The sequence below is a fragment of the Myotis myotis genome, unplaced genomic scaffold (assembly GCF_014108235.1).
Source record: "Myotis myotis isolate mMyoMyo1 unplaced genomic scaffold, mMyoMyo1.p scaffold_m19_p_14, whole genome shotgun sequence".
Taxonomy (NCBI): domain Eukaryota; kingdom Metazoa; phylum Chordata; class Mammalia; order Chiroptera; family Vespertilionidae; genus Myotis; species Myotis myotis.
In genome coordinates, this window is record NW_023416318.1 from 25,522,205 (window position 1) to 25,549,379 (window position 27,175).

Below are 27,175 nucleotides of genomic sequence, written 5' to 3' on the forward strand. Positions count from 1 at the left end.
GAAAGAAAATTCCAGACGGGCAAATGCCATGAGCAAGGACCCTGAATACACTTGGCACATGTAGAAAATAACTGAGTAGCTTGAGCAGACCAATTTATCTGGAGTAAGACACTCATATAGGAGAGAGTAAGTAAGTCGATTAGGTCTATTTTACTGTAGCCTGAAATGTCAGGCTGGGACATCTGACTTGTTCTGAGCACAGTGGGGAACCATTTACAATTCTAGGGACGCGATGAAAGCAGCATTTATAAATGTGTGGAGAGAATGACAGATGGGTTTCTCAAGCAGCCACATATACACGACATCACCAGGGGTCCTGCTAAAGTACAGTTTCTGATTCGGCAGGTCGGGGGTGCAGGCTGAGAGGCTGCGTTTCTGACATGTGCCCCAGGGATGCCCAGATTGCTGGTCCTCAGACAGACTGTGAGTAGCGGGGGATTAGGGTATGGTTCTAAATTCAAGAATCCACTGAGCTGTAATACTGAAACAGAAAGAGAAAGCATGCCATAAAAAAGAAAAAAAAACAACACTTTTTACAAATTTGTTATTCTAATCTGTTCATTTGTTTGCAAGGAACAAACATTTCTCACTCAACCCGCTGAAGTAAAAAGGGTGACTCTAGCCCTAGCCGGTGTTCTCAGTGGTTAGAGCAGTGATGGCAAATCTTTGAGCTCGGCGTGTCAGCATTTTGAAAAACCCTAACGTAACTCCGGTGCCGTGTCACATATAGAAATTTTTTGATATTTGCAACCATAGTAAAACAAAGATTTATATTTTTGATATTTATTCTATATATTTAAATGCCATTTAACAAAGAAAAATCAACCAAAAAAATGAGTTCGCGTGTCAGAGGTTTGCCATCACTGGGTTAGAGTGTCAGCCCATGCACCTAAGGGTCGTGGGTTCGATCCAGACCCAGGCCCGGGCATGTAAAGGAGGTGGCCAACTGATGCATCTCTCTCACATAGATGTTTCTCTCTCTCTCTCTCTCTCTCTCTCCCCTCCCCCCTCTCTCTCTCTTCTCCTCCTCCCCTCCCTTCCACTCTATCTAAAAGCAATGGAAGATACCCTCCAGTGAGGATTAACAAAAACCAAACACAAACAAAAACAAAGGCAGTGTCTCTTGAACCCAAAGAAATATTTTCCATCCTGGTTCTCACTGCTCTTTCCTAGAACCCAGTCCCGTTGGTACACCTCCCCGCAAAACACAACAAAACAAACCACCACCACCAAAAAACAAAACACCTAAACAAACAAACAAACAAACAAACAAGGGTGTCTCTGAAAAGAAACATGGGAGAATCTGGCAGAAAGCAATGCAGAGTGTGGCAGAATGTCTCCAGGAAATGGAAAGGCACCAGGCAGTGTTCTCTCCATCCAGCTGATTCTGTGCTTTCCTGTCTCTTCTGCTTACTCATCAGTTTGCCCATTAGGACTCTCAGTCCTGACTCTAACTGCCACTTCAAGCATCGGCTACCATCTTACTGCAGGGGCTTAAGTCTCCGTTCAGCTTCTCAGGACAGAATCAGAATGGACCCGTCTTTGGACTGGTCCTCAGCATAAGGAGTCCTTCTCTGGTCCAATCATCTGTTACTGTGGCAGAGTCTCCACATAATATTTCAGGGATGAAACGAAGGAGAGTTGAAACAGCAGGCAAATTGGCCAATAGGATGCTAAACTGGAGAGACTCTCAGGTTCAACTGAGGCCTCTAGATGTCTAGCACTTCCCATGCTCTAAAGGCAGGTGTTTCTCTGAACAAGTTAAAACATTGAGAAACCAGTTCTGCCAGCCTTAAGCCTTCATTCACTTCCAGACTATATGAGCTGGTGAAAAATTCAGAGATTGAAGAAGCAGGTGCCGAGGTCTGTTCCCAGCTTTTCTGTGCATTTCCTCCCCACTGCTGCTGTGCAAGAGATTGAAGAGTGGAGCTCATATCCTCCAAATCTGGGGGTTTTCAAGAGACTCATTTGGAGAGCAAGAATCACTTGAGAATCTGGGGTTACATGGAAAAAGGTATCTCACTTTGAAAAGTCTAAAAGTGAAAGGCTGTGGCTACATCAGCCAGGGATAGCAGAGCAGCAGAAGGGAGGGAAGACAGAAGGAGAGATGCAGTCCCAGGAGGCAGCTGCACTCACACTGATGGGAGGTTGTGGGGGCCGGGGACGGACCTGGACAAAGTGGGATCCTGCAGGAGGAAACTGGCCTGTATTAAAAGGGCCCCCTCCCCTTTTAAGGCAATGCCACCTCAAACTTCTAACATGGACTAGACTTCTTACTATTTGAGAATCACCAGAAAGGTATGAGACAGGCCCAAGATTTTATCCAAGGTGTGTGGAAGGTGACTCTTCAGAGCTGGTTTGAATAGAGAATGGGAGTGGTGGTGGAGGGGTCCCACCCGCGCCCTACTAAGTCCAACATGTTCTTTAAACCAAATGTCAAATGATGTCACTCCAATGGTGTTTGCAGATTCCAGGCGCTAATTAAGTGGAGAATAGTCCAGCAGCCTGAAAACAGAACTTGGAGTTGAAAAAAAAAGTTTTTTTTTTTAATCCTCACCTCAGGATATTTTTCTATTGGTTGTAGAGAGAGTGGAAGGAAGGGGGCAAGGCAGAGAGAAATATCAATGTAAGAGAAACACATTGATTGGTTGCCTCCTGCACGCAACCCGACTAGGGCCCTGGGGCCAGGGAGGAGCAACCAAGGTATGTGCCCTTGACTGGAATGGAACTCAGGCCAATGCTCTGTTCACTGAGCCAAACTGGCTAGGGCTGGAGTTGAAAATTTGTTTGTTAGTCAACTTATTCTTCTTTCTTGAGATAAAACAGTGCTTCATTTGTGATTAAGAACCCAACAAAAAACCCTCTAGAAGCTCCAATGAAGTAGATCTATAGAAAAGGGACTCACGAATCAAAAAAGAATGACAGAAGGAAAGAAATAAATATTCTCACTTCTGTAAAAGCTGCACATGGTTTCCTACTGAAAATTATGACCGACTGGAGAATGGAGAAGCTAGCTGAATAATAAGTATCATGTAAAGTAAGTCCTCACTTAATATAGGTTCTGCGACTTGAAGCAAAACGGTATAAGGAGAAACTGAAACCGCACAACAAATGGGTCCAGCCTGCCTGTAACTACTGGAGCCAATAAACCAGAGACAGGGTTGAATCATATGTAAGCATTTATTCCAATAATACTGGCAGTATGGGGGAGAAGCAGAACATCCATGAAAATCTGCTCTGCCCACCCCCACCCCCATAAGCCAGCTACTTAGAAGGACAAAGATTACATGGGGAAGTAGGCAAAAGAAATAAAAATGGGCATAATGGTTACAGATTACAGGCAATTTGGACTGGGGAGTTGCAAAGGGCTCCACGGACTCCATTTTTTTTTTAGCAACAGGTTGTTAATCTTTCCATAATAGTGTGGATGAAAGGGGCCACATACTAACCTGACAAACTCAGGGAAGGCCTGCATGGCGGTCTTACAAACTCAGAGACCTAAACTAACCACAAAGGATGGTCTGAAATTAAACTTTAACTAAAAGTAGTTATGGTGGGTAGTTACATCCTAGACTGGTATCTTCACTGTGAAGTGTGGTACCTATTTGCTTTGTTTAACAATGAACAGGTTATTTTGATTTTCTGAATTATATAAATCATCCCATTTGATTAAATGCCTTATTGATTGTAATGTGAATATCCCATGGGTTGTGGTCATACTGGTTTTAGAAAGCACATTTTTCCTTCACTTGGGAAGGATAGCACAGTTATCCCAAGGTCAGAGGGCTCTAGATCCAAAACTGTAATTTAGATAAACCCAGGTTCCTCATTCCAGACCCGAGGGCTCTAGATAATGTATTTCTGTCAATTCAGTGACCCCGAGACCCAAAACTATAATTAACATGCTTAATTCTGCTTCTGTAAACTGCTTTTTTGCAAACCAGGTTCCTCATTCCAAACCTTGAGATGTAATCAATACCTTTGTGATCTTTGCCGATATAAGTCTGGTTTTGCCACCATCTTAACACTATGAGATTTGGGAAATGGCCCCTCATAGTCCCGGATTGCAATAAATGTGACTCTTTTAATTTGACTTCTTGAGGCATCCTTCTGTGATTCGCGGGGTACATTACAACTGACAAGGTCAACCTTTACCTTAACTGTGAGCCTATTTGTCTTTTTGCATCTATAATAACACACCCTTGAAATACCTGGGTAACTTGTAACTTCCCTTTTTCTGGACCCCTTGGGGCACAACCTAATGTGCTGGGGCACCAGGACAGATACCACAAATTCCTTTATTGATATGATGTTAATTGTTCCTGCACCCACCTAAGTATGTTATCTATCATTTTACTTCTTATCCAACCCCAGGGGTCCCTCCCCCCCGCCCGCCCACCCTCCCACTTTGCTTTCTTTCACCTCTCTAGTCTATCACCAATGGATTTCATGTAACCCATCTACATCCCTCCTTTGATTGTAATGTATAAATATAGATGTAACCCGCCATTCTCCGGAGCATTATCTCAATTCGTTGAGGTTCTGCTTACCAGCATTTGTCGACAGTCTGGCTCAAATAAACTCACAAAAATTCTTTACAGGTTTGAATGTTTTTATGTTAACAAGAGGCAGTTCTCGGATAAGGAGATGGACTAAGGAGGATGGACCACAATTACAGGTTAACTCCCAGGTCCTGGGGAGTACACTCCCAGCCAGGTTAGAATCAGAACAAAACAATCACAGTTAACAGAGCATGGTTTCTTATAACTATAGCTAGTCTCCACTCTTCTATTTCTCCCTCCCACCCCTAACAAAACCAATTTTACCATACACTAGTTGATACAAACAAGAATTAAGTTCCTATGGCATCTCATCGATGTTGTAACAAAACATTATCCAAGGACCTGTATTTTGAGATCATCAGGTAAAAGAAGTAAGACCCCAGCCCCACTCTTATCATGAACACAGGAACCCAGAAGCTGAAGAGGGAGGTCAGCCATACACATGCAAAGGTCTGCATTCCCCAGCATGCTCCACCCTCAGTGAAGTAAACTTCTCAGATTCCACTGGAATCACGGATTCTTAACCAGTTCCCAATGTATTCCTTTGTTTACTAAACATTTCTCATGCTAAATCCTAAGCTAATGCATTCCCAATTTTGTTTCTTACAGAGCCTTCTCTGTGTATGGCACTGTTCAAACAGCTCCTCATGGAACTTATATTTGAGTGTGTGGCGGTGCAGGTAATAAATAACACATCCAGCCCTAACCAGTTTGGCTCAGTGGATAGAGCGTCAGCCTGCGGACTCAAGGGTCCCAGGTTTGATTCTGGTCAAGGGCATGTACCTTGGTTGCGGGCACATCCCCAGTAGGAGGTGTGTAGGAGGCAGCTGATGGGTGTTTCCCTCTCATCGATGTTTCTACCTCTCTATCCCTCTCCTTTTCTCCATAAAAAATCAATAAAAAATGTTTTTTAAAAAAAATAACACATCCAAGCGCCCAGCTAATTATTTTGATCAGACAGCTATTCCGTAGCTGAAAGCAGTCACAGCAACTGATAAGCGAGGACTAAAGTTGTCAGCTCACAAGATAAAACACAAGCAGTGTTGGTACACAGAGCTCACCTGACATGGAGCAGTGAATGAGTAAGAACTTGTCCTTGCATGTTCCCTTTGAGGTTAAAAGGCCACACAACATACTTTGGCCAATGGAATGTGAATGGAAGTGATGTGAGTGGAACTGATGTGCTACTTCTGGGCAGAAATAACATACTTTGGCCAATGGAATGTGAACAGAAGTGATGTGAGTGGAACTGATGTGCTACCTCTGGGCAGAAATTTTAAGAGTCAAGGTATAAGTTGGCACATTCCCTTGTCCCTGTTGTGATGATCATGGAGAAACCTGTGAAGATTCTGTCGTCCTAGTTTCTTAAGTGGATACAATATGAGCAGAACTCCCTTCCAATCCAAGATAATATGCAGTATGAGTGAAAAATAAACTGTTGTTATTTCAAGCCACTAAGATTTTCAGGTTCTTTGTTATTACAACATAACTCAGCCCATCCTGATTGACAGTCTTCAAACTCTATAAGCTTCTAAGCTTTGCAAGAAGACAACGATATCTCAAAAGTCACTTCCAAAGAGAGGAGTTAATGTGGTTAAATTTTCTTCCTAGAAAGGGAAAACTCATAGTGCCAAATTTAACATCTCCCAATTAAGTTTATGTTCACAGGACATACTGTCCAGATCCTTACATCAGATCAACCATCTTGGTAAAGAAAAAACTCAGACTTTCTTTCCCTCTCACCCTGACTCGAAAGTCTCTCACCTGGTGTTTGACAACCGCAATCAATAGGCTTAAAGAGGGGGTGGAGGGGGGGGGAAAGGAGGACATGTGTAATACTTTCAATAATAAAGACTTTTTAAAAAATAGGCTTTGGGAACATAATTTCGCCTGAAATAACCACACTAGAGATTGGGGAGTAGCTTTTGCTAAATTTGATAGGTGCGGAGACAGTGCTATAATAATTTTGTGTGTCTTACTTTTTGTACCCTCCAGAAATTCAGAGAGAGACTTGATATTATTTCTGTCTAAGCTACAAGTTCTTGCAAAAAATTCCAACCCTATTTAATCATTAAGAGCCCCTCTAAGAGTGAGTGAGATATGAAGTGGAAAGAATGAATTCTGGACATTAATTTCTTTGAAGTTTAAATCTCAAGGGCAAGAAAATTTGACTTTAGACATTAATTTCCTTGGATTTTAATTTGTAAGGGGTTTTCATCTTTAGACTTTAATTTTCCCTGGGAATTTGATAATGGAAGAGTTTATGGTCACATCTGGAGGGTCTCTGTGCTGACTGCATTTTATTATTGAAGTATTGTAATGATGCCAAGTATTGCAAGCCCTTTATACCTGATCAGACAATATTCATGAATACAATTGGTATGGAAAATAGACGAGAAGATAAATTTTCAGATTTAGAATTTCTATAATTCACATACAATTTGTAATAGTTATAAAACACGGTCTGTTTTATGTCCTGTTTAGCAGCTTCTCTCTCATGTAGGTTTTGGTCCTGGAAGGGAGCTCAGGTGGGCTTTGAAAATCATGGAATCTAAACCATTCAAGCACCATCTGATCATCCAACAGCTCCTGAGAAATGGAGCGCACACAGCTTCTCCCCAATTTTGAATGCTACCTCAGATGAATTCTCTAAACATTACACACCAAGTGGAACTCTGTCTTTTAGGGTCAGATGTTTTGTTTTGTCTTGCCTTGGTTCCCTCTGCCTCCTCCCACATATGAATCTTGTTGCTATCGTGACATGTTCCCACCTATACATATTTGGGAGCTCATACCTTGTTACCTAAACTTGTTATGGATGCTGTTAATGAATTTTAGCATTTGCTATCCAACTTGCTCTCTGTCTTTGTAGGAAGATATGGGAATATTAAAAAAAAACAAAAACAATGCCACTCCTAACTTCCCAGAATTCCCTTCGCTTTTTTCTTGATCCCTTCATGCTCACCAAATAAATACCCTTTTTAGAAAATGTTTTTTAGTGACTTTTAGAGAGAGAAGAAGGGGGAGGGACAGAGAGATAGAAACATCAATGAGAGAGGAAGACATCAACCAGTTGCCTCCTGCATGTACCTCTATTGGGGATCAAGCCTGCAACCTAGTCAGGTATATGCCCTGAATATACCATCAACCTCTTCATTCTTGGGTCGATGCTCAACCGCTGAGCCACACTGGCTAAGCCATCAAATACCTTTTCCCATCTCTTCTACCTCTCCTGCCTCCCAACTGAGTGTGACCATGTGTCTAGGTCTAGCTAAGGAAACATGAATAGAAGTAACAGGTGTTACTTCACAGCAGTGAGATCCCTCTGCATCACCTCCTCATCTCTCTCTTCCTGTTTCTCTTTCAGCTCAAAGACTGAGGCAGCCTGGATCAACGGGTCTCAGCATACGGGATAGTTATCCATAGCATAGTTTGCACCAGCAAGAAATAAACTCAGCCCTAACTGGTTTGGCTCAGTGGATAGAGCGTCGGCCTGCGGACTCAAGGGTTCCAGGTTCGATTCCTATCAAAGGCATGTACCTTGGTTGTGGGCACATCCCCAGTAGGAGGTGTGCAGGAGGCAGCTAATTGATGATGTTTCTCTCTCATCGATGTTTCTAACTCTCTATCCCTCTCCCTTCCTCTCTTTTGAAAAAAAGAAATAAACTCATGTTTTAAGTCACTATTCTTTTGGTGCTGCTGCTACAGCATAAAACCAGACTACCTAGACCAGTGATGGCGAACATATGACACGCGTGTCAGAGGTGACACGCGAACTCATTTTTTTGGTTGTTTTTTCTTTGTTAAATGGCATTTAAATATATAAAATAAATATCAAAAATATAAGTCTTTGTTTTACTATGGTTGCAAATATCAAAAAATTTCTATATGTGACACGGCACCAGAGTTAAGTTAGGGTTTTTCAAAATGCTGACATGCCGAGCTCAAAAGGTCCACCATCACTGACCTAGACCCTTGCACACCTACTTCCTCTATTAATTATCCATTTTTCCTCTGTAGTTATATTCAAGCATCTCCTATCAAAAAAAAAAACCAAAAAACACCCTTTCCTTGAGCCTACTGTTTCTCAAATTATCATATATCTCCCCACTCACTCACTGATATGTTTCTGGAAGGAAAATCTATATTTGCTACCTCCGCTTTCTCAGCACCCACTCACTCCTTAATTCCTGAGGATCTGGCTTCTGCTATCGTCATCCTTCAGAAATTATTTTTTTTAAGATTACCAATGATCTACTTGCTAACCCACACTCAATCCTGCCTTCTCTGGTCAAGTGGTTTTAATTTCTTTTTATTATCACAGACCCATTTGAAAATCAGATAAAAATTATGGATCTTCTGAGACGGCCCCTGTGAGGCTGCGACGGCCCCTGGGAAGCAAGCGGAACCGAGCGAGCAGCCCCAAGCACAACTATCACCTGAAGGGCGAGAGGGTCAAGAGCAGCTGTAGTGTTGCTTTCTCCTCCCTTTTGATAGCGAAATCCTCATTTTAAACATAAGAGGATACATTATTTTAAAAAGCCGTTACATGTTTCCGTACCCTTTCTGAGTAGAGTGTGAACAAGTTGTGAGAGACCTTCACGAACACAGGGACACGTCTCGGATGGAAATAGCTACATTTTCCATGTGTATGACCTTTGACCTGGCAACAAAAAGCGTACACTTATGAATGAGGACAGTGGGGGGAGGGGGGGTGTAAGAGCAGAGGGTGGGGTGGGAACTGGGTGGAGGGGGGCTGTGGGGGAAAAAATGGGGAACTGTAATAATCTGAACAATAAAGATTTATTTAAAAAAATTAAAAACAAAGAAAGGCAAATAATGATCTCATATGTGGAATCTAAAAAAAAACTGAGATCACAGGTACAGTAAATGGATTGGTAGTTACGAGGGATGGGAGGTGGTGGGGTAGACAAAATGGGTGAAGAGGGTCAAAATGTACAATTTTCCAAATATAAAATAAATAGGTCATGAGGATGCAAAAAAACAAAAGCACAAAAAAACAAAAAAATTATGGATCTTATTCTCAGAAAAATCACATATACATGCATACAAACTTTTCATAAATGTCAGTGTTGTGTTTTTTGGGTTTTTTTGATCATCATGCTCTCCCAAAGCCCATCCATAAATAGCCTAATCATCTCTGTGCTTTGGGTAAAGAATTCTTCTCTGGTGTATACTTAAGAAAGAAACAGAAAGCAAAGAAAGTTATTCATTCCCAAAAAGGTCACATGGAGTATTCTTTCACTTCCTGATATATTTTCCTATGTCACCCTAAAGTTTCGTCTCCCCTCTATTTTTTGCCCTTCTGTAAATGGTAATGTATTTTGCATTGACATCTATTTCTTCATTCATATCCCTCCCCTCCCCTCCCCTTCTCTCTCTCTCTCTCTCTCTCTCTCTCTCTCTCTCTCTCTCTCTCTCTCTCTCTCTCTCATCTCTCTTCATTTAATTATGGAGTACCTGCAGAGTAAAAAACAACAGTGTGTTTCTTTCCTTTTTTTAACATATTTTATTGATTTTTTTACAGAGAGGGAGGGAGAGGGATAGAGAGTTAGAAACATCGATGAGAGAGAAACATTGATCAGCTGCCTCCTGCACACCTGCCACTGGGGATGTGGCCGCAACCAAGGTGCATGCCCTTGACGGGAATCAAACCTGGGACTCTTGAGTCCGCAGGCCGACACTCTATCCACTGAGCCAAACCGGTCAGGGCAACAGTGTGTTTCTTATCCCAAAGGAAATGATAGTATAGCTGGGAAAAAGGCATATTTACATTAAAACTTGATTAATAAAATAAGAATATGAATAAGTGGGAGACATATTGAACTATTTCTAAGGAAGGGTCAGACACTGCTTTCTGTAAGATAGGGAATGTAAACTGGACCTTAAAGATGGGCTGGTTTTTTGTTTTGTTTTGTTTTGTTTTGTTTTGTTTTGTTTTCTATTGACTTCAGAGAGGAAGGGAGAGGGAGCGAGAGACAGAAACACCAATGATGAGAGAATCATTGATTGGCTGCCTCCTGCATGCTCCACACTGGGGGTTGAGCCCACAACCTGGGCATATGCCCTGACCTGGAATCGAACCATGACCTAGTTCATAGGTCTTCGCTCAACCAACTAAGCCACGCTGGCTGAGCTGGGCTGGGTTGTTTTCTTGTTTGTTTGTTTTTGGGGGGTTTTTCACTATTAATTTTTATTCAAATTCATCATATCAGAGATTGTCTCTTTCTGGGAAATTTTTTTATCCCCACAGGTTGGATTAGGGCACTTCCTCTGGGGCCCTAGTACTCTTCTCCAGGTTGGGAGCCCCAGGGCATCTGCTGCCCCGCTGGGTCCCTGGGCTGGCCCTGTGGGCACACAGTCCTTAAGGACACAAGAAGTACTTGGGAGAAATGAGCTGTTTAGGCATTGCTCTGAGGAGTGGAAAGTGTGCACCTGCGCCATCAGTGCTTGCTGGCTGGTGGCTTTCAGCACTCCCACTCCCATAAATGCTCTGCACTTTGCCACTGCAGGTCCCTAGCACAACCCATGGGGTCCTTAAAAGTCATCATCGTCACAGATGTCAAGGTATACATCGAAGGCCTCTCTGTTGCAGTTTCCATCAGGAGTGAAGACGTATTTGTGGAAGGTCCCATCTACACAGATGGCGATGACAGAGTTGACATTCTTAGAAGTGTTGCGACCGAAGGCGCAGATGCAGGCCGACTCAGCAGGCACTGTGAAACTCGCCAGGCTCCACTGAGAGTCCACGTATTGTCCAATCATAGCCCCGACTTTGCCCACTCGAGCTAGCGCAGAGCGGCGGTTGAGGCGGGTATCCTTGAGGGCAAAGATATGGACCGTGCCCTTATCACTGGAAGCGCACAGGAAGGAAGAGTCATGGCTGAAGTTGATGCAGTAGAGGGTGGCAGGATCAGTGCCTCGGCGTAGTTCCACCAGTTTTTCCTTGGACTGTGTGTCAAAAAGGCGAATAAGGGTGCCCTTCTGGGAGGCTGAGGCCACTACGGTGCCTGGCTGGTTCAGGGACACACAGGCCACGTCGCTCTGATGTGCATTGATGGTAAATGGCGCAGATGAAGTGCCTGGCTTTGTGCTTGCCAGGTCCACAAGTTGCAGACTCCCACACTTGTGTCCTGGGAACACTAGGAGCTGTTTCTCCAGGCTGGGGCAGAGGTCACAGAGCCCCTTTGGGTTGTCCCAGGTGTCGAACTCAAACAGCTTCCGGGGATTGTCAGGGAAGGAGTACACATAGATGCGGTTTCTCAGCACAATCACAATTTTGTCATGGCGCATGCGCACAGCCAGCACTGCCTTGGTGAAGGTGAACTCCAGCACCAGCTTGTCCTTGGAGTCCTTGCCCTCCCGGGCATCATCCCAGATCAGCACTGAGATCTCTGAGAACTTGGGGCTGCTACCACCACCCACCAGGGCCAGCAGGTTGGAGCGGTACAGCATTTCCACCAGGCCCATGCTGCCCACCTGCTCATGGTCCAGGTGTCCCTTCTCCATCAATGGTTCCACGTTGTAGATGTGTACACCTGTCTGCATGGCACAGCAAAAGCAGCTTTGGTCTTGGTTGAAACGCAGGCTGGTCACCCTTCGAAGTGGTTGCTGAGTCATGATTCAGGATTGCTTCCCTGGATACAAATGGGGATAGGCTGGGCTGGGTTTTTGATAGGTAGAAAGGGAAAATGATGTGATAAGTACAATAGGAAGCATTGTGTGAGCAACAAAAAATATGTAAATATAAATGAAATGTTGAGGTAGGTTCCACATGGATTGACAAGAGAACACAAAGTTAGATAAAAACAGAACAGTAAGGTGGGCCAGTCTTATGTTAGCCTTGAGTACCAGGTTAGAGTGTCTGGGCATTATTTTGTGGATTGTTTTAAAAGGGAGACACTGAATAAATATTTTTGAGCAAAGGACTGACAGGATAAAGTGATCATTTAGGAGATTAAAAGATCTCCTATAAAGGCCAGAAGGAGAAGAGTTAGGAGACTGTCTCCAACAATCCATAATCTGAACGTGTGAGCTGCAAAACTGAACTGCTTGGGGAGAGTGACATTAGCAACAGTGGCAGAGCTGATGTAGCAGGTGTGAGGACGCGTGGCTTGGATGGCCCTTCAGCTGGAAGAACGTGGTCAGCTAATAGTGGCCTCCAGCCCAGCACCTTCGGGTCCTACCACAGCAGCATTCAAGCTGCGGTCACCATCTTCCCGGGAAGCCTGCCTGTGACTGAGCATGGCGATGCGACTAGGGTCTAACCATTTCTGGCCAGTGTAGGACTTCTCTACCAGGCAGCCTTTGCCCCGGAGCTTCCCACTGGCTCCGACTTTCCTAGATCTCCATCAGGGTCTGAGGCTTTCCCTGTCCAATCCTGTTTCCTCCCTTTCCTTCCACAGGTGGCAGGTCAGCATCGGGGTCTGTAGAGCCTTCCCTAATTAATCCTCCTTCCTCCCCCTTTACCTCTCATAGGTGTCCTATCACACTCCCCAACTACTGGGGTGGGGGGGGGAACTTTGGAAATATGAAAAGTTACACATTATTCAAGTAAAAATTAAACTGATAGCCTGAATTAAATGTGTCTAATAAAGGCATTTCTAATTTTATTTCATGGGCCAGAAAACTAAGAAATGTGATAATAGTGATTTTTGGATTGAGAACAATACCAAGGTTACACTGCAGATTTGAATGAGATTTCTGCATCCCGAAATCTTTTCTCTGATTTAACTTGAGACTAAGTACAAGATGAAAGTAGCTATTTGACATTATTTTTATTTAGAGAAACCAATTTATTTCAAAGAGAACGTTTTCATCTCACAACTGAAAGTAATAATGGGATAAGTGGGAGGAGCCGAGCAGTTTTCTGAGACAAGTACAGCAGGTGGGGTTCAGCAAATATGAGCGGCAGTATAGACACAAGAACTACGTCTTCAGATAGCAAAGATCCCTGGACCTTCTCTGAAATAGACTTTATGTCTGTGTTCATGAGACACTTCTGTGACAATGGAAAGATGCTCCTGTCATGGCAGGGTTGAAAAAATAGATATGAATGTAAAAAGAACTGTCTCAAAATACACCAACTCGATATTCAGAATTTAATGGAAACACTAGATGACAGACTAACACTATCAGCTAAACATAACCACTCTTCCTGTTTTGTTTGGTGGGGGAAGTTAGAGTGCAATGTTAGAGTATGTTTTGTGTGTGCATTAGGCTGGGGGAGAGTAATTGGCCACTGAGTTTCAGTTGTTCAGGGGTAAGAGTAACAGTGGGAATGAAATTGTTACACTGAAGTAGCTTTGAGCTAATATGTAACTATTTGGTTAAATGCCTAATCATTTCATTCCTATTTTTAACTGCTACCCAATACAACAGTTTCCTTGAAACATTTCAATACTATAAATTCAAATTGTTGCTCTCAGTCCTTAACCCCTGCCTAGCATGACCTCTCCCCTGCCAGTTTTCTATTTTACACACTTGCTATCACAAATTATTTTCCTCCTTATTCTACAGATTCCCAATTTTCTACTTTTTCCTCACACCTTTCATATCTTTTTCACAACCCTCTACTCTCAACTGAGGACACTGCCTCATACTTCCCTGATGAAACAGAAGCCATCACAAGTTGCTCATCATCCCATTCCCAAATCTATAATTCTATCTGCTCTGTACATTTTTTTCCTTCTTCCCTCCCTTTCAATGAAGGGAGCGTCTCTTCTCCCATAATTTTATTCCTTCTCTGAATCCAATTCCTCTTTCTCCACGTCATTATCTCTCCCTTCCTAATAAATCATTCTTTTTTATTTTTATTATATTTTTATCGATTTCATAGAGGAAAGGAGAGGGAGAGATAGAAACATCAATGATGGGAGAGAATTATTGATCCATTGCTTCCTGCATGCTCCACAATGAGGATTGAGCCTGCAACCTGGGCATGTGCCCTAACTGGGAATCAAACCATGACTTCGTGTTTCATAGGTTGATGCTTAACCACTGAGCCACAACAGCTGGGCTAATAAATTATTTTGATCCCAAACAAACACGTGTTAGCATCTCTCATCTATTAAAAAAAAAAGTTTTCTTGAGTTATAATATCTTTAAGCTACATTCTCTTTTTTGCTTCCTCTCATAGAAAACTTCTTGAAATATCCTCTCTATACATGCTCTATACTCCCTCACCAAGTCACATTTTTTTAAAAAATCCTCACTGGAAGATATGTTTTTACTGATTTTAGAAAGAGGGGAACGGGGAGGGGGGAAAGGAGGGGGGGAGGGAGAGAGAGTGAAGTGTATGAGAGAAACTTCAATCCATTGCCTCCCGTATGAGTCCCCACTGGGTATGGAACCTGCAACCTAGGCATGTGCCCTGACTGGGAATCGAACCAGCAACATTTAGGTGCATGGGATGTTGCTCCAACCAACTGAGCTACACCAGTCAGGGCACCAAGTCACTCTTGAATCCTCCCCAACCAGTTTCCTTACCCTGCCATGCATCTGAAATTGTGCCTGCCAAGGTCAACAATGATCTCTACAGGGTAAGGCAAAAGTAAGTTTACAGTTGTGAGTATGCAAAACACAGTTTATTCTTGTTATTATTTATTAATTATTTTATTATTTTCCATATGAACAACTGTAAATCTCCTTTTGCCCCAACCTGTATAGTCCCAATCCATTGGCCACCGTGGTCCTTACCTTACTTGATTCTTCAGCAGCATTTCTCTCCCTGGACCCGCTCTCCACTCAGCTTCCGCGCTGCCACTCTGCGTAGAATAGTTAAGACAGCAGGCCTGAGATGGTTATCCTTCCAAGGAGCTTCCAACACTGGCCCTGAGCTAGCATTTGGGAACCTGATTTTCAGCAGTGTTCCCATGGTTCTAATAGAACAATGGCTCACTGTGCCTAGCTAGACGGTATAAACAGTGTGGTTCATGCTCAACACCTGCTTTCCTTCTGGGAACCTGGACTTTTGCAGGCAGAGGGTGCCTACATGATCAGACCCCAGGAAACAATCTTGGGCGCCGTGTCTCTAACGGGCTGCCCGCAGCAGAAACATCATAAACATGTCGCTGGGGGAAGAGCATGCTCTGCATGGCCCCTCATGGGAGGAAGAGGACATAAGGAAGCTGCCCGGGATTCCTCCAGACTCCAGCACTGTTTTCCCCTTCTAGCCCAGAGCCGTGTGCTTACTACATCACTGTGATCGATCTTAGCTGGGAGTACAATTACATGCTGAGTCCAGTGAGCCTCACAGAGAATATCCATATCCGAACAGAGAGCACTAACCTGCCCTGGTTTTCCTTTTCTCTTGCTCCTTTGTTGTTTGTCCTGCTCTGTCCCACTTGGAGGCCTCAAGGTTTTACTGTCTTCTCTTCTCTATCCTCTTTTTCAGGTGATCTAATTTAGACCCTTAACATTAAATATAATATCATCTATATGCTGACAACTTCCAAATTTATATTTCCACTAACTCTAGAAACTGAAATCCAAATGCCTACTGGTACTTAAATTTTCACTTAGGATCTTGTACTGTGGTTGTTTGTTTCTTTGTTTGGTAAGATTTTTCCGTTTATGTTCAAAAAGGATTAGTCTAAAATTTCCTCACTCCATTTTGGGGTCAAGTTTGAATTAGCGCTAGTTCCTAACTGCAAACTGCCAAGGCATATTTTTAACCTTCGTCACTTACCTCTAAAGCACCTCACTGTTCACCACTGGCTCTCTCTTCAATGTACTGGTTATTTTTGTTATGACAATGACAATGACGTTCAGAGTTATCTTTGTAAATGACAAGGCTCCTCGTGTGATGCCCCTGCTCAGTGCTTACAGGATAAACCACAAACACCTGGGGAAGGCATGCACGATTAGTTGGAATCTGGTCTCAGCTTTCCTTGTCTCTTCTCTTGCCATTATCCACACTTTCTGTGCTCCCACCACACAGTAGTCATGGCTACCTAGCCTACCCAGGCCTGCTGAAAACGCCAGGGCTTTCTACATACTAATACCTCTGCCTGGGGTATACGTATCCACCTGACTTCAGGACCCTAATGACACTGCTCAGCTTCCCCCAAATGTCTGGTGACTGCCCATAGCACTGTATTCATATAACTGAAATAGCTCTGGGAATAAAAATCTAAAATTCTTAACCCAATTTACAAGGCACTGTATGATTTAACTCTGTTTACCTTCTCAGCCTTATCGCCCCCTTTCCCTTCCCTCCCTGAGCACACAGATCTTTTCAGGGCTCGCAAATGAGCCAAGTTCTTCCGCCACGTCAAACTTGCCCTCGTACTGTTTTCCTAGCTGGTTCGTTTCTAATTCTCCTTCTGAACCCTTCATTCACCAAATGCTACTTCCTCAAAAAAGTCTTTCTAGGCCCCCCTGTTCTACACAATCAGAGCCCTCTTCTTCCTATTAAAGGATTTAATGAAATTATAATTAAATACCTGTAGGATGAGTTGTTTGATGTCTGCCTGCTCCACTAGACAGAGAGCTCCATACCAGGAATTAGACCAAAATGGATCTTTTAGGAAAAGAAATATTTCATGTTAAATTTTAAATTGTGCGTATTTTTAGCATACAAATCTCTTCTCACCTGAACCTGTCTATATTTTATTTACAAACACACAGAAACCTTTGTGTGAATGGTTTGTGGTATGAAAATTGTTAAATTAAGGGGGGAAATGCCAGCTCCATGTTTAGATGAAAGCATTACTAAAACAGGGACAACAGAAGCCTCATGGTAAGATGATGACTCAACAGAACTAGTTTAGCAGAAGCTGAAGTTTAGAGCTGAGAGTGACTATGGAAACATAAGCCCCCATCCTCCAAAATTAACAGAATTATTGGATGAGGCATTCAGTATTTCCATCTGGGTAAGGGAGTTTGAATTATAGTCAGTCCTCAGTTAATGTCATCAACAGGTTGTGCCTTTAAGCGAACCAATATAAAAAAACACACACAATTTCATCATATGGCTAACTGATATAAACAAGAGTTAAGTTCCTATGGTATCTTATCAACATTATGACTAAAGGACATTGAGGATCTGCAGTAGTTTCATCTAGAGATCTTAAGAAGATTCCAACTGACATTTGTTACAATTTTATCTGTTTACTTGTTTGTCAATCCACAGTGAACTCCTTGTGGACAAGTACTGTGTCATTCATTTTATGATCTCACACTTGGCACTCAGAAGGCAGTTAATACATGTTTACAGAATTAATGGATATATATTTCACGGTGAAGAACTAGGGATTTGATATTTTACAGACCCTTCTTGTGGGTCTGTAAATTAATATATACAGACTGTGGAGAATTAGGGATTTAACAACAGATCAGATACAGATGAACAAAAAATTCTCAGAACCAGAAACAGGTCTGATAAAGTTATTGTGAATGAGGTAGAGCGACAAAGATTTGAGAAGTGTAAGAAATAATGGAGATCAGAATGTAAAGATACAGATATCTAATAGGAAGTCTATAAGGAGAGAACAAAAAAAGTTGTGAAAATAGATGAAAATTTTGTAGACTAATAAAGGATTTGAATCTTTTAAGAAACACAAATCCCTTGCAAGATTAATAAAAAGCCCACATGAAGTTACACTGTAGTAAAATGGCAAAACGCCTAACAAAAAGAAAAACTGTAAAATAATAAGAGAAAAATCCATTCCTTTAGTAGAAAACTGAACTCCATATTTGAACTTTAGTGCAAATGAAGTGAAGTGGATAGTATGACTGGATAAAAAGGATTTTTGGATGACATATTCAAAACTTAAAAATCATACAGGGACTAGAAAAAGTCCTCATTTCTCAGGTCCAATATTCTGGTGTCTTTTAATAACTGTAACAGCAAGAGTTTGGATATTTGATTATACTAAAATGACTCATTTTTAAAGATTATGCTCTGGCAACAGAGATTCATTCACTTGCCAATATATCCCCAGGCCTAAATACATCAGATATAGAAAAAAAGCAAGGCAGGAGAAGGCATGAAACTAACCATCTATTCTTTTGTTCACTGTTAAGAAGTGAATTATCAAGTAGTGGGCCAGTAAGTACATCAAAGATAAATATTTGATTGATAACTATCCCTGCCAATTCCTCCACCAATATTTTCCATGCAGGGATATTGTATGTTCTGGGTCTTCTAAGAAGGGTGATTACAGTCGGCTCCTTCAGGGGTCCGATAAGAAGCCAATGTCTCCCTCAGGGTCTGAGTGAAAGAGTAATGGGCTGTTATTGTTGGCAGAGTATTCTGAGCTCTACTAGAAACAAAAAGCTTGGAAGTTGGTCTGGGGAGAAAACTGACCTCAGATTTTGGATTATTGTCTTCAGGGATGAGAAGACTACGTCACCCAGAGAAACTTAAGGTCTCCCAACCTTCTCACTTCAAGGGGTTTCAATAGTATTTTCTATTAAACTTAACAAGAATAACAGAAAGAGACTTCATCTCTTTTGCTCCAATAATTCTTTTTTTTTTAAATATATTTTTATTGATTTCAGAGAGGAAGGAAGAGGAACAGATGGAAACATCAATGAGAGAGAATCATTGATCAGCTGCCTCCTGCATGCCCCCTACCTGGGGATCGAGCCCACAACCTGGGCATGTGCTCTGACCTGGAATCGATCCATGACCTCCCAGTTCATAGGTCGATGCTTAACCATTAGGCCACACCAGCTGGACTCCAAGAATTCTTTATTCTTTGCCAGTACAGACATCCAATCCCAGGAAACTTGGCATCACCTGGAACTGCTTCTTTGAAATAGTAAATCCAAACATTCCTGTTCCTCCAGATCCCATGTTCAGGATAATCCTTGTACTGCATCAGGATCTGAGTACCTTGACTTCTAAACTCTCTGCTTATTCTGCCCTATTCTCTCTTCACTTTAACTTTGTGAGAAACAGTTTGCCACACAATACACTTTTTTGGTGTATTGATTTTTTAAGATCCAAAAGACTCCAGAAGAATCTTTGACCTTCCCCCCTAACTACCTAAAAAAATTTAGTAGAGGACCTGCTCCAGGAAGAGAGATATTATTATAGATAACTATAGTTTAATCTGAATTAAGTGTGATTGATAGACAGGAAAGAACCTAGCTAAGTCTTTAACCAAAGTCCTCTCAGTGTCTCCTTGTTAAAGATGGTCCAATAAACAGTTGTTTACCAAACATTTGCTTTTTCACCTCCATGGGAATTGCCTTCTCCTTTGAGGCCTCAAACCACAAGCCCAACCCCCCTGAACCCCCTCTCCCTCTCAGCTGCCCAATTTGTCTTTGGGTCCCACATTCTTATGGAATCCCATAAGTACATACATAAAAATGTGGTCATTTCCTCCTGTTAATCTTTCTCATATCAACTTGATTATTAGACCAGCCAGAATAACTTAAAGGGGTAGAAGAATGTTAACCACTCCCTTTCAAATATTCTCAACTCAATTATCTCTATTTAGAGAAGAAAATCCAATGAGGTCATGTAGGTAAAGCACTGGCTGAGAGAAGTGCTCAGCCAATGGTAACTAACACCACACCTTCACCACCACCAACAGACATAACATTCCCTTACTCCTTTGTCATTCTATCATACCAGCCTGTAGGTACACAGCCTGGGCTGCTAAACATTATTGGAGAAAATCACTATATTGTGCAGACAGATGATGGCGTATTATACTTCCGACCTTCAGTGTCAAGCAATTCTGTTTCTCTAATTCGTTTTCTGAGTTTTGAGACTACTCTAAACCTCCCTCAATCTCCTCAAATCTCCTACCTATTCTCCTTCTCTTGCTTCACAGAAAACAAAATACAACAAAACAACAATAAAACCCCCCAAAACACACACACAAACACACACCAAAAACAGGAACCTTTGGAAAGAACTTCTCCAACTTCCAGCTACCAAATCTGCAAACCTTTCTGCATGTGCACCTCCCTCCCTTGCTTTTCTCCTCTGGCTCTGGAAGTAATCTGGAAACTGCTCAGGGCCAGACTCCACATTCTCTTCCATTCTCTGTCATCTTCACTCACCTATCTTCAGCCTCTCTCCACTGGCTAATTCTAGTCAATATTTAAACATTTAAATATATCCCACCTTCAAAATTTCCTCCTTTTATTTCAGCTAACTCCTTTTCTCTCTCTTGTTCTTCTCAAAGCTTTTTTTTTTTTTTTAATATTTTATTGATTTTTAGAGAGAGGAAGGGAGAGGGATTGAGAGGTAGAAACATCAATGAGAGAGAAACATCATCGATCCATTGCCTCCTGCACGTCCCTACTGAGGATCTAGCCCAAAACCTGGAATCAAACCAGTTACCTCTTGGTTCCTGGGTCAACGTTTACCACTGAACCACAGCAGCCAGGCTCACCCAAAGTTTTTTAAAAACACAGTCCACATTTGCTGTCTCTATTTGTTTACTTCCATTTTTCCATTGTCATTGTAATCTGGTTTCCATTCCTACACTCCACTGAAACTATTCTTTTTAAAAAAAATAAATATATTTTTATTGATTTCAGAGAGAAAGGGAGAGGGAAAGATAGAAACATCTATGATGAGAGAGAATCATTGATCAGCTGCCTCCTGCACGCAACTGAGGATTGAGCCCACACCTGGGCATTGAGCCCACAATCCGGGCATGTGCCCTGACCAGGAATTGAACCGTGACTTATTGGTTCATAGATCAAAGCTCAGTCTCTGAGCTATATTGGCTGGGCTTAGCTGCTTTATCAGTAATTCCGAGGAACCCTCTCAGTTCTCACTCCATTTGACCCATTAGGACCTTTTGTGGGGTTAATCACTTCTTCCATCTGAAACACTGTTTACAAGAATGCCATTTTCCTAGACCTCCTCCTCCCTCTCCCACTGCTTCTTGAGCATTCTCTGTGGTCTCTCTCCTTTCTCTCTCTCAAACCCTGAGTTCCTCAGAGTTTGGTCAAAGACCCTATTCTTTTCATGCTGTTAAATTAATTAAACATGGAGATCATTAGACTGAGGTGGCACTAATGCTTTGGCAGCCTACTTAAGCAAACCAAAATCTAGGTGTGCCTCAAGGTTATGAAATCTAAATGCCAAGGACAATCACAATCAACTCACAAGGCTTGAAGCCATAGCCAATCAAATAGTTCCTTTTATTGGCTTCAACACCTTCTCTACTGTATAAGCCTTTCCCCTGGCTCATGTCAGTGGAGCACCCTTAATCACTCCAGGTTTGGCACTGCCCAACTGGAATCAATGGTTGCTCAGATAGACCCTAGTGGGGTAGCTCAGTTGGTTAGAGCATTGTCCCAAACACTAAGGTTGTGTGTTCAATCCCTGGCGAGGGCACATATAAGAATCAACGAATGAATGCATACATAAATGGAGCAACACAACAAATCCATGTTTTTCTATCTCTCGCCCCTTCCTCTCTCTTTCTCTCTCTCTCAAATCAATTAATAAAAACGTTTAAAAATTGTTGCTCAGAATAAACTCTTCAAAATTTTAATTGGCTCAGTTTATCCTTTAACAATATATCTCATTCCTTCCAATCCATGTATATGCTAATCTATATCCCAGTTTAGATCACCTTCCTCATCCATTATGTCAAAATACTTAGCCATCCCGTAGGCATTCTGCCTCCAAAGCTATTTCTGCGGTGTCCTCTATCTCAGGGAAAGGCTTCACTATTTACCTGGCTTCCCAAACCACAACTCGGACACATCCTGTCTCTTCCCTCTACCTCACTCTTACAAACAGCTATCAAGCCCAGGCCTTTCTACTTGCTGAAATGGCTCTCAAATCATTTCAACTGACATCCAGGCCATCGTGTCACATCTTAAGGGATCCTCTGGTACCCAACCTCGTCTGTTCTAAATCATTCTCATTCAAAGCAGAGTGATTGCTCAAAAAATGTAAATGACATCATACCACCCCTATGACTAAAATCTTGCAGACTTTCTTGTCACCTGTAGGATAACGCTCTAAAAAAATCCCTAACATTTCCTCTGCGGTCTCAATTCTTGCAGTCAATCTTCAGCCACTCTGGACTTCTTTGAATTCCTAGAGCGAATGCATACTTGAGGCCACAGAGATGTCCCCTCAGGTGAAAGATACTTTAACAGCCTTTGAATGTGGGATATATGTGTGTGTGTGTGTGTGTGTGTGTGTGTGTATATGTGTGTGTGTATATATATATATATATATATATATATATATATATATATATACTGAGTGGCCAGATTATTATGACCACCCCATCAGTATTTCATTGAGCCACCTTCTGCCTTCAATACTGCGGCAATTCTTCTTGGCATTGACTCCACGAGATGTTGAAAGGTGATGTGAGGAATCTGACACCATGCCTGATGAATAGCACTGTCCAGTTCTGTGAGATTTGATGGTTGTGGAACCAGCTGCCTGATGGCTTTTAACTTCATCCCACAAATGCTCAATTGGATTGAAATCTGGTGATTGTCGGGGCCACCTAAGCAAGGTAAAGTCTCCCTCATGTTCTTGAAACCACTCCCGCACAATATGAGCACCAAGGCATGGCGCATTGTCTTGTTGGAAGAAGACATCTCCTTTGGGATACGCCATCAACATGATAGGATGAACTTGATCAGCGATGATACTTAGGTATGTTGTGCTAGTCAGATGTTGTTCCACACGAATTAAAGGGCCCAAATCATGCCAGGAAAACATGCCCCAAACCATAACACTGCCCCCACCAGCTTGAAGGGTTGTACTCATGCATGTGGGGTGCATGCTTTCATGCTGTTTCTGCCAACTTTTCCCTCTGCCATCTGCATGATGCAACTGGAAACGTGCTTCCTCGGACCACATGACTTTTTTCCAATGCTCGATTGTCCAATCCTTGTGTTCCTGTGCAAATTGGAGACGTTTTATCTTGGTAACTGCAGACAGCAAAGGTGTTCGAACAGGCCTTCGGCTTCCATATCCCATACGATGCAGTGTATGGCTAATTTGCCTACAAACGTCAGGTGGTCATAATAATCTGGCCACTCAGTATGTGTGTGTATATATATATATATATATATATATATATATATATCCCACATTCAAAGGCTGTTAAATCGCATTGTTTACCCATATCTTCAGAAAAAAAATCACTTCTGTCATGGTAAACAACCTGCTTCCCTATTCATAATCGTCTGGCCCTCTAGCAACTTCAGCACGAAATTATAGCTAATTTGCCTACAAACGTCAGGTGGTCATAATCATCTGGCCACTCAGCGTGTGTATTCGCTCTAGTAACGGACCTGACACTCCCAAATCCCCCCCACCCCCGCCCCAAGTGTGAACACCTCTTTAGGTGCTCCGGAGGCATCCCGTACTTATCTAGCAATTACAGTGTTGTGTTGTAATTGCTTATTCCCTAGGGCCGAGGGCTAGGCTATGGCTCTGCCGGGCTAAAGCCCTGGAGGGCACACACCTGGAGCTCTTTAGTTCCCTCCTAAAGGTCAAAAAGAAGCGCCTGGCACACACACAGTCCAACCCCTCTCTGCTGAATGATTACTAGTCCCTTCTTTGGAATGAGGGTGGTGAAGAGAGGACTTCAAGGGGTCAGAGTAAAAGCAGAAAAACAAAAAACACACCTACGAGTATCACGTGGGTGACCGCGGCTCCGGGGAGGCGGCCGCGGGAGGGCGCGCGCAGGCCCGGCCCCACAGGACAATGGCTTGGAACTCGGCCTCGTGTTTCCGGTGGGGCGGCCAGGCGCTCGGCCGGTGAAGCCCGAGGGAGGGGGGCTCCGAGCCGGGCGCACGGGAGGAAGGCGCGGCCCCCCGGCTCCCGCCCAGCCGCCGCCGCCCCCTCCGACGCCGTCGCCCCGCCCCGGAAGTGACTTGCGGCCCGTCCGGAACCTCCGGGCCGGCGGCTGCAGCGTCACCAGCCGAGGCGCTGCGGGCCGAGCAGAGCGGCCGCTGCCGCCGCCAACGAACCGGGAGCGCGCGGGGCCAGCAGCGCGCCGGCCGGGGGAGGGGGCCGAGCGGTCGGGCCGAGGGCGACGACGCCGCGGAGGAGGCGGAGCCCGGAGAGGGGAGGGGGCTCGGGAGGGCGCGGGGGGGAGGGGGCGGGCGGGCGTCCCGCGGCTCATGGAGCCGGCGGAGCGGGAGGGCGGCGGGGACCCCCCGGAGCCCGGCGGGCTTCCCGGGCCGGGCCCGCGGTCCTTCGTCCCGCAGAAGGAGATCGTCTACAACAAGCTGCTGCCCTACGCCGAGCGCCTGGACGCCGAGTCCGACCTGCAGCTGGCCCAGATCAAAAGCAACCTGGGCCGGGCCGTGCAGCTGCAGGAGCTGTGGCCCGGGGGCCTCTTCTGGACCAGGAAGCTCTCTACGTAAGTGCGACGGGCCTGCGGGTGGGCTCGGGGCCGGGGCTGGCGGGGGGAGGGGGCGTCCGCGGGCGGGGGCGGCTCTTTGTCCGCCGGCTCCCGACGGCTGGACCCGCTCCGCGGTGCTCGAGCTGGGGGTCCCCCGGCGATCGCCGCCGCAGCCGCTCGGGAAAGCGCTCGGCCCCCCTCCCCGCCCCCTTCCCACGGGACCTCTGCGGGTCTCCCCGGCCCTCCTCGCCCTCCCTGGCTGTGCTTTCCCCCGAGGGTTTGGATTGTTGTCTTCCGACCCGCGGGGTCCCCGGGGAAGGAGATCAGCGGCTCCCCCATGGGTGTCCCTCGGACTGTGCTCCTGTGGGTCGGGGTGCAAGGAGGACTCGTCCTTGGGGGAGCAGCTCTTGACTGGAGCAGTTCCTCCTGTTCTTGCTTCCCCCCCGATCGCCGCCGCTTCCTAGCTCTCCCTTCGCGTCTAGTAACTTTCTGAATGGGAAGGAGACCGAAGGGGACTTCTAGTTCTACTTTTTTTTGGGGGGGGGGGAGTTGGGGGAGGCTGCTCAATCTTTGTGGGTTTGATGGGAAAGATGGGCTTAAAATCAGCCCTCCGCGCGCACTTGGGCTGTATCCTAGACGTTCATGTGGAGAAAGGTGAGTCCTAGGACGGAGGGGAGGTGTCTCTTGCTCCTGCTTGGAAATGCTGCTGGGGAGATGGATGGAGGGGAGAGCTTCAGGCTGTCCTGGAAGCTACTTCGGGCGTGTGTGAATTTTGAGTCGCTGAGATGGATGTCGATCGCCGAAGTCAGTTTCGGGAGTTGTGTTCTTTTGTTACTTTTATTCATTTGTTTTTGACATAACCTGGCTGCGAACTATAGTGCAACCGACGTTAGGGGAAGACGGGTAAAATACAATTGCTGGGAGGCAGGTTAGAGACTTTATTTGCCAGATGGGCGTCTTCACTGTGTCAGAAAAACTTAAAAAAATTTTTTTTTTGCTGTATCTTGTTTAGTTCACTGGACCCGAAATCTGGTAACATTGTATGTTCATGCATTGGGGGTATGAATGGTTGAATACATAAGACATGTCACTTACCCACTGTTTATCCACATCTGCTGAGTGAACTGGGTAATGACTCAGGGTTTTGTAATGAAATAGTTTTTACATTTCCTCCCAGGATTATGGCTATTATTAGGGAGTCTCTGACAAATTTCTCACATCCACTTCAGATGGTGGTGGTGGTGGGAGTAATTACCTTTTTAATTAAAAAGCAAAAAATAAAACACAAGTTGCTCTTTTAAAGAGTGACCATAAAATATCAAGGTTAACAGCTCTCCTTTTGCTTGGAGAGTCAAATTTATGGTGTTCAGATCCATAGGAGACTTGCGGGGGGCGGGGCACAACGGGGAGAAGAACCACTATTAGTCAAAATAGAAGAATGCTTTATACATTTTTAGAATTAACATGATTTTTCAAGTGCGTCTCCTAGCTGTTTGTTACTCAGACACAGTAAAGATCGTTACTCTGTCAGTTCCAGTAATTCCCCACTTTAATCACTTGGATTAGGTTTGCCAGAGAAGAACCATTTTGGGGGACACAAACAACTGCTTTTAAACGCACAATATATAAATATACCAATGTGTGAATGCATGTCTAATTTGGATTTATGAATCTAGAACCTATACACGCATAGTGAAGCATTGGTTTCTGACATGTATTGAACTTGGCAAATTATCACCTAAGGTTTTATTATTTTTGGCTTATTTAGGTATAAGTAGCTTTTGCCTAGGAAAGGCTAGAAATACATTGGACACAGTTCTTGGTGTTTAGGGCAAGATCGCAGTTACATGGCTTAATAACCTATGAACCTAAAACCATTTATATATCTAAATTACCAGCAAGAAATGCTATCAGTATTTTATTTTGGGACAGTGGCTGGAAACTGATTCTTGGGATTGCGCTATGAGACATTTTGAACTTGGTGGGACATGTTGTGATCTTGGGTGAATTTTTTTTCTCCGAAGTCATGTTAAGGTGACCTGTTTATATCTGTACTTGTTTATTAAGCCTTGTATGTGTTGCACAAGTTTACATCTAAATGATGCCAGAACATGTGACGATAGCTGAGTAGTGATCATATTTAGTACTTTGTAGAAGAGTGGAAAATAGTAATGAAAATAAAATCTAATTTCTCCCACTAGCTCTGTGACTGTGCAAAGTTACTTTAATCATGTGTTTCAGTATTCTTGGAAGAGAAGTAGGGGTTTGGATTAAATAATTCCTGAG

General features: G+C 43.7%; 3 protein-coding genes across 16 annotated transcripts in view; 1 reads left to right on the top strand and 2 right to left on the bottom strand.

The window, feature by feature from the left end:
- ACYP2 (acylphosphatase 2) overlaps positions 1-16,334 on the bottom strand; it is a 158,573-nt gene extending 142,239 nt beyond the window's left edge. The window contains exons 1-2 of one of the 2 annotated variants that reach the window (XM_036334565.1): positions 16,273-16,334; positions 15,282-15,349 (exon numbers count right to left, since the gene is read on the bottom strand). Coding sequence is in view for 1 of the 2 variants with exons in the window: in XM_036334563.1 (XP_036190456.1) it covers positions 15,282-15,304 (23 nt within the window). In the remaining variant the exon portion in view is untranslated. The remainder of the gene's footprint in view (positions 1-15,281; positions 15,350-16,272) is intronic. The other variant, XM_036334563.1, reaches the window with a different exon arrangement.
- LOC118669003 (WD repeat domain phosphoinositide-interacting protein 4-like) lies at positions 10,662-17,106 on the bottom strand. 2 transcript variants are annotated; one of them, XM_036334560.1, is made up of 3 exons: positions 16,273-16,344; positions 15,282-15,349; positions 10,699-12,246 (listed from the first exon to the last, which is right to left on the bottom strand). In XM_036334560.1, the coding sequence occupies exon 3, from the start codon at positions 12,201-12,203 to the stop codon at positions 11,121-11,123; it is 1,083 nt and encodes a 360-aa protein (XP_036190453.1). In that variant the 5' UTR covers positions 12,204-12,246; positions 15,282-15,349; positions 16,273-16,344; the 3' UTR covers positions 10,699-11,120. The 2 variants fall into 2 exon arrangements, with proteins under 2 accessions (XP_036190454.1, XP_036190453.1); XM_036334561.1 differs by lacking the exons at positions 15,282-15,349; positions 16,273-16,344 and adding an exon at positions 17,030-17,106 and having other exon boundaries at positions 10,662-12,246.
- Positions 17,107-24,652: 7,546 nt separating this feature from the next.
- The window catches only part of PSME4 (proteasome activator subunit 4), an 85,084-nt gene continuing 82,561 nt past the window's right edge, over positions 24,653-27,175 (top strand). For all 12 annotated transcript variants that reach the window (XR_004971839.1, XR_004971840.1, XM_036334569.1 and 9 more), the window contains exon 1: positions 24,653-24,907. Coding sequence is in view for 10 of the 12 variants with exons in the window: in XM_036334569.1 (XP_036190462.1) it covers positions 24,666-24,907 (242 nt within the window). In the remaining 2 variants the exon portion in view is untranslated. The remainder of the gene's footprint in view (positions 24,908-27,175) is intronic.

Coding starts and splice junctions, on each gene's coding strand:
- LOC118669003 (XM_036334561.1), bottom strand. CDS start 12,203: ATGACTCAGCAACCACTTCGAAGGGTGACCAGCCTGCGTTTCAACCAA.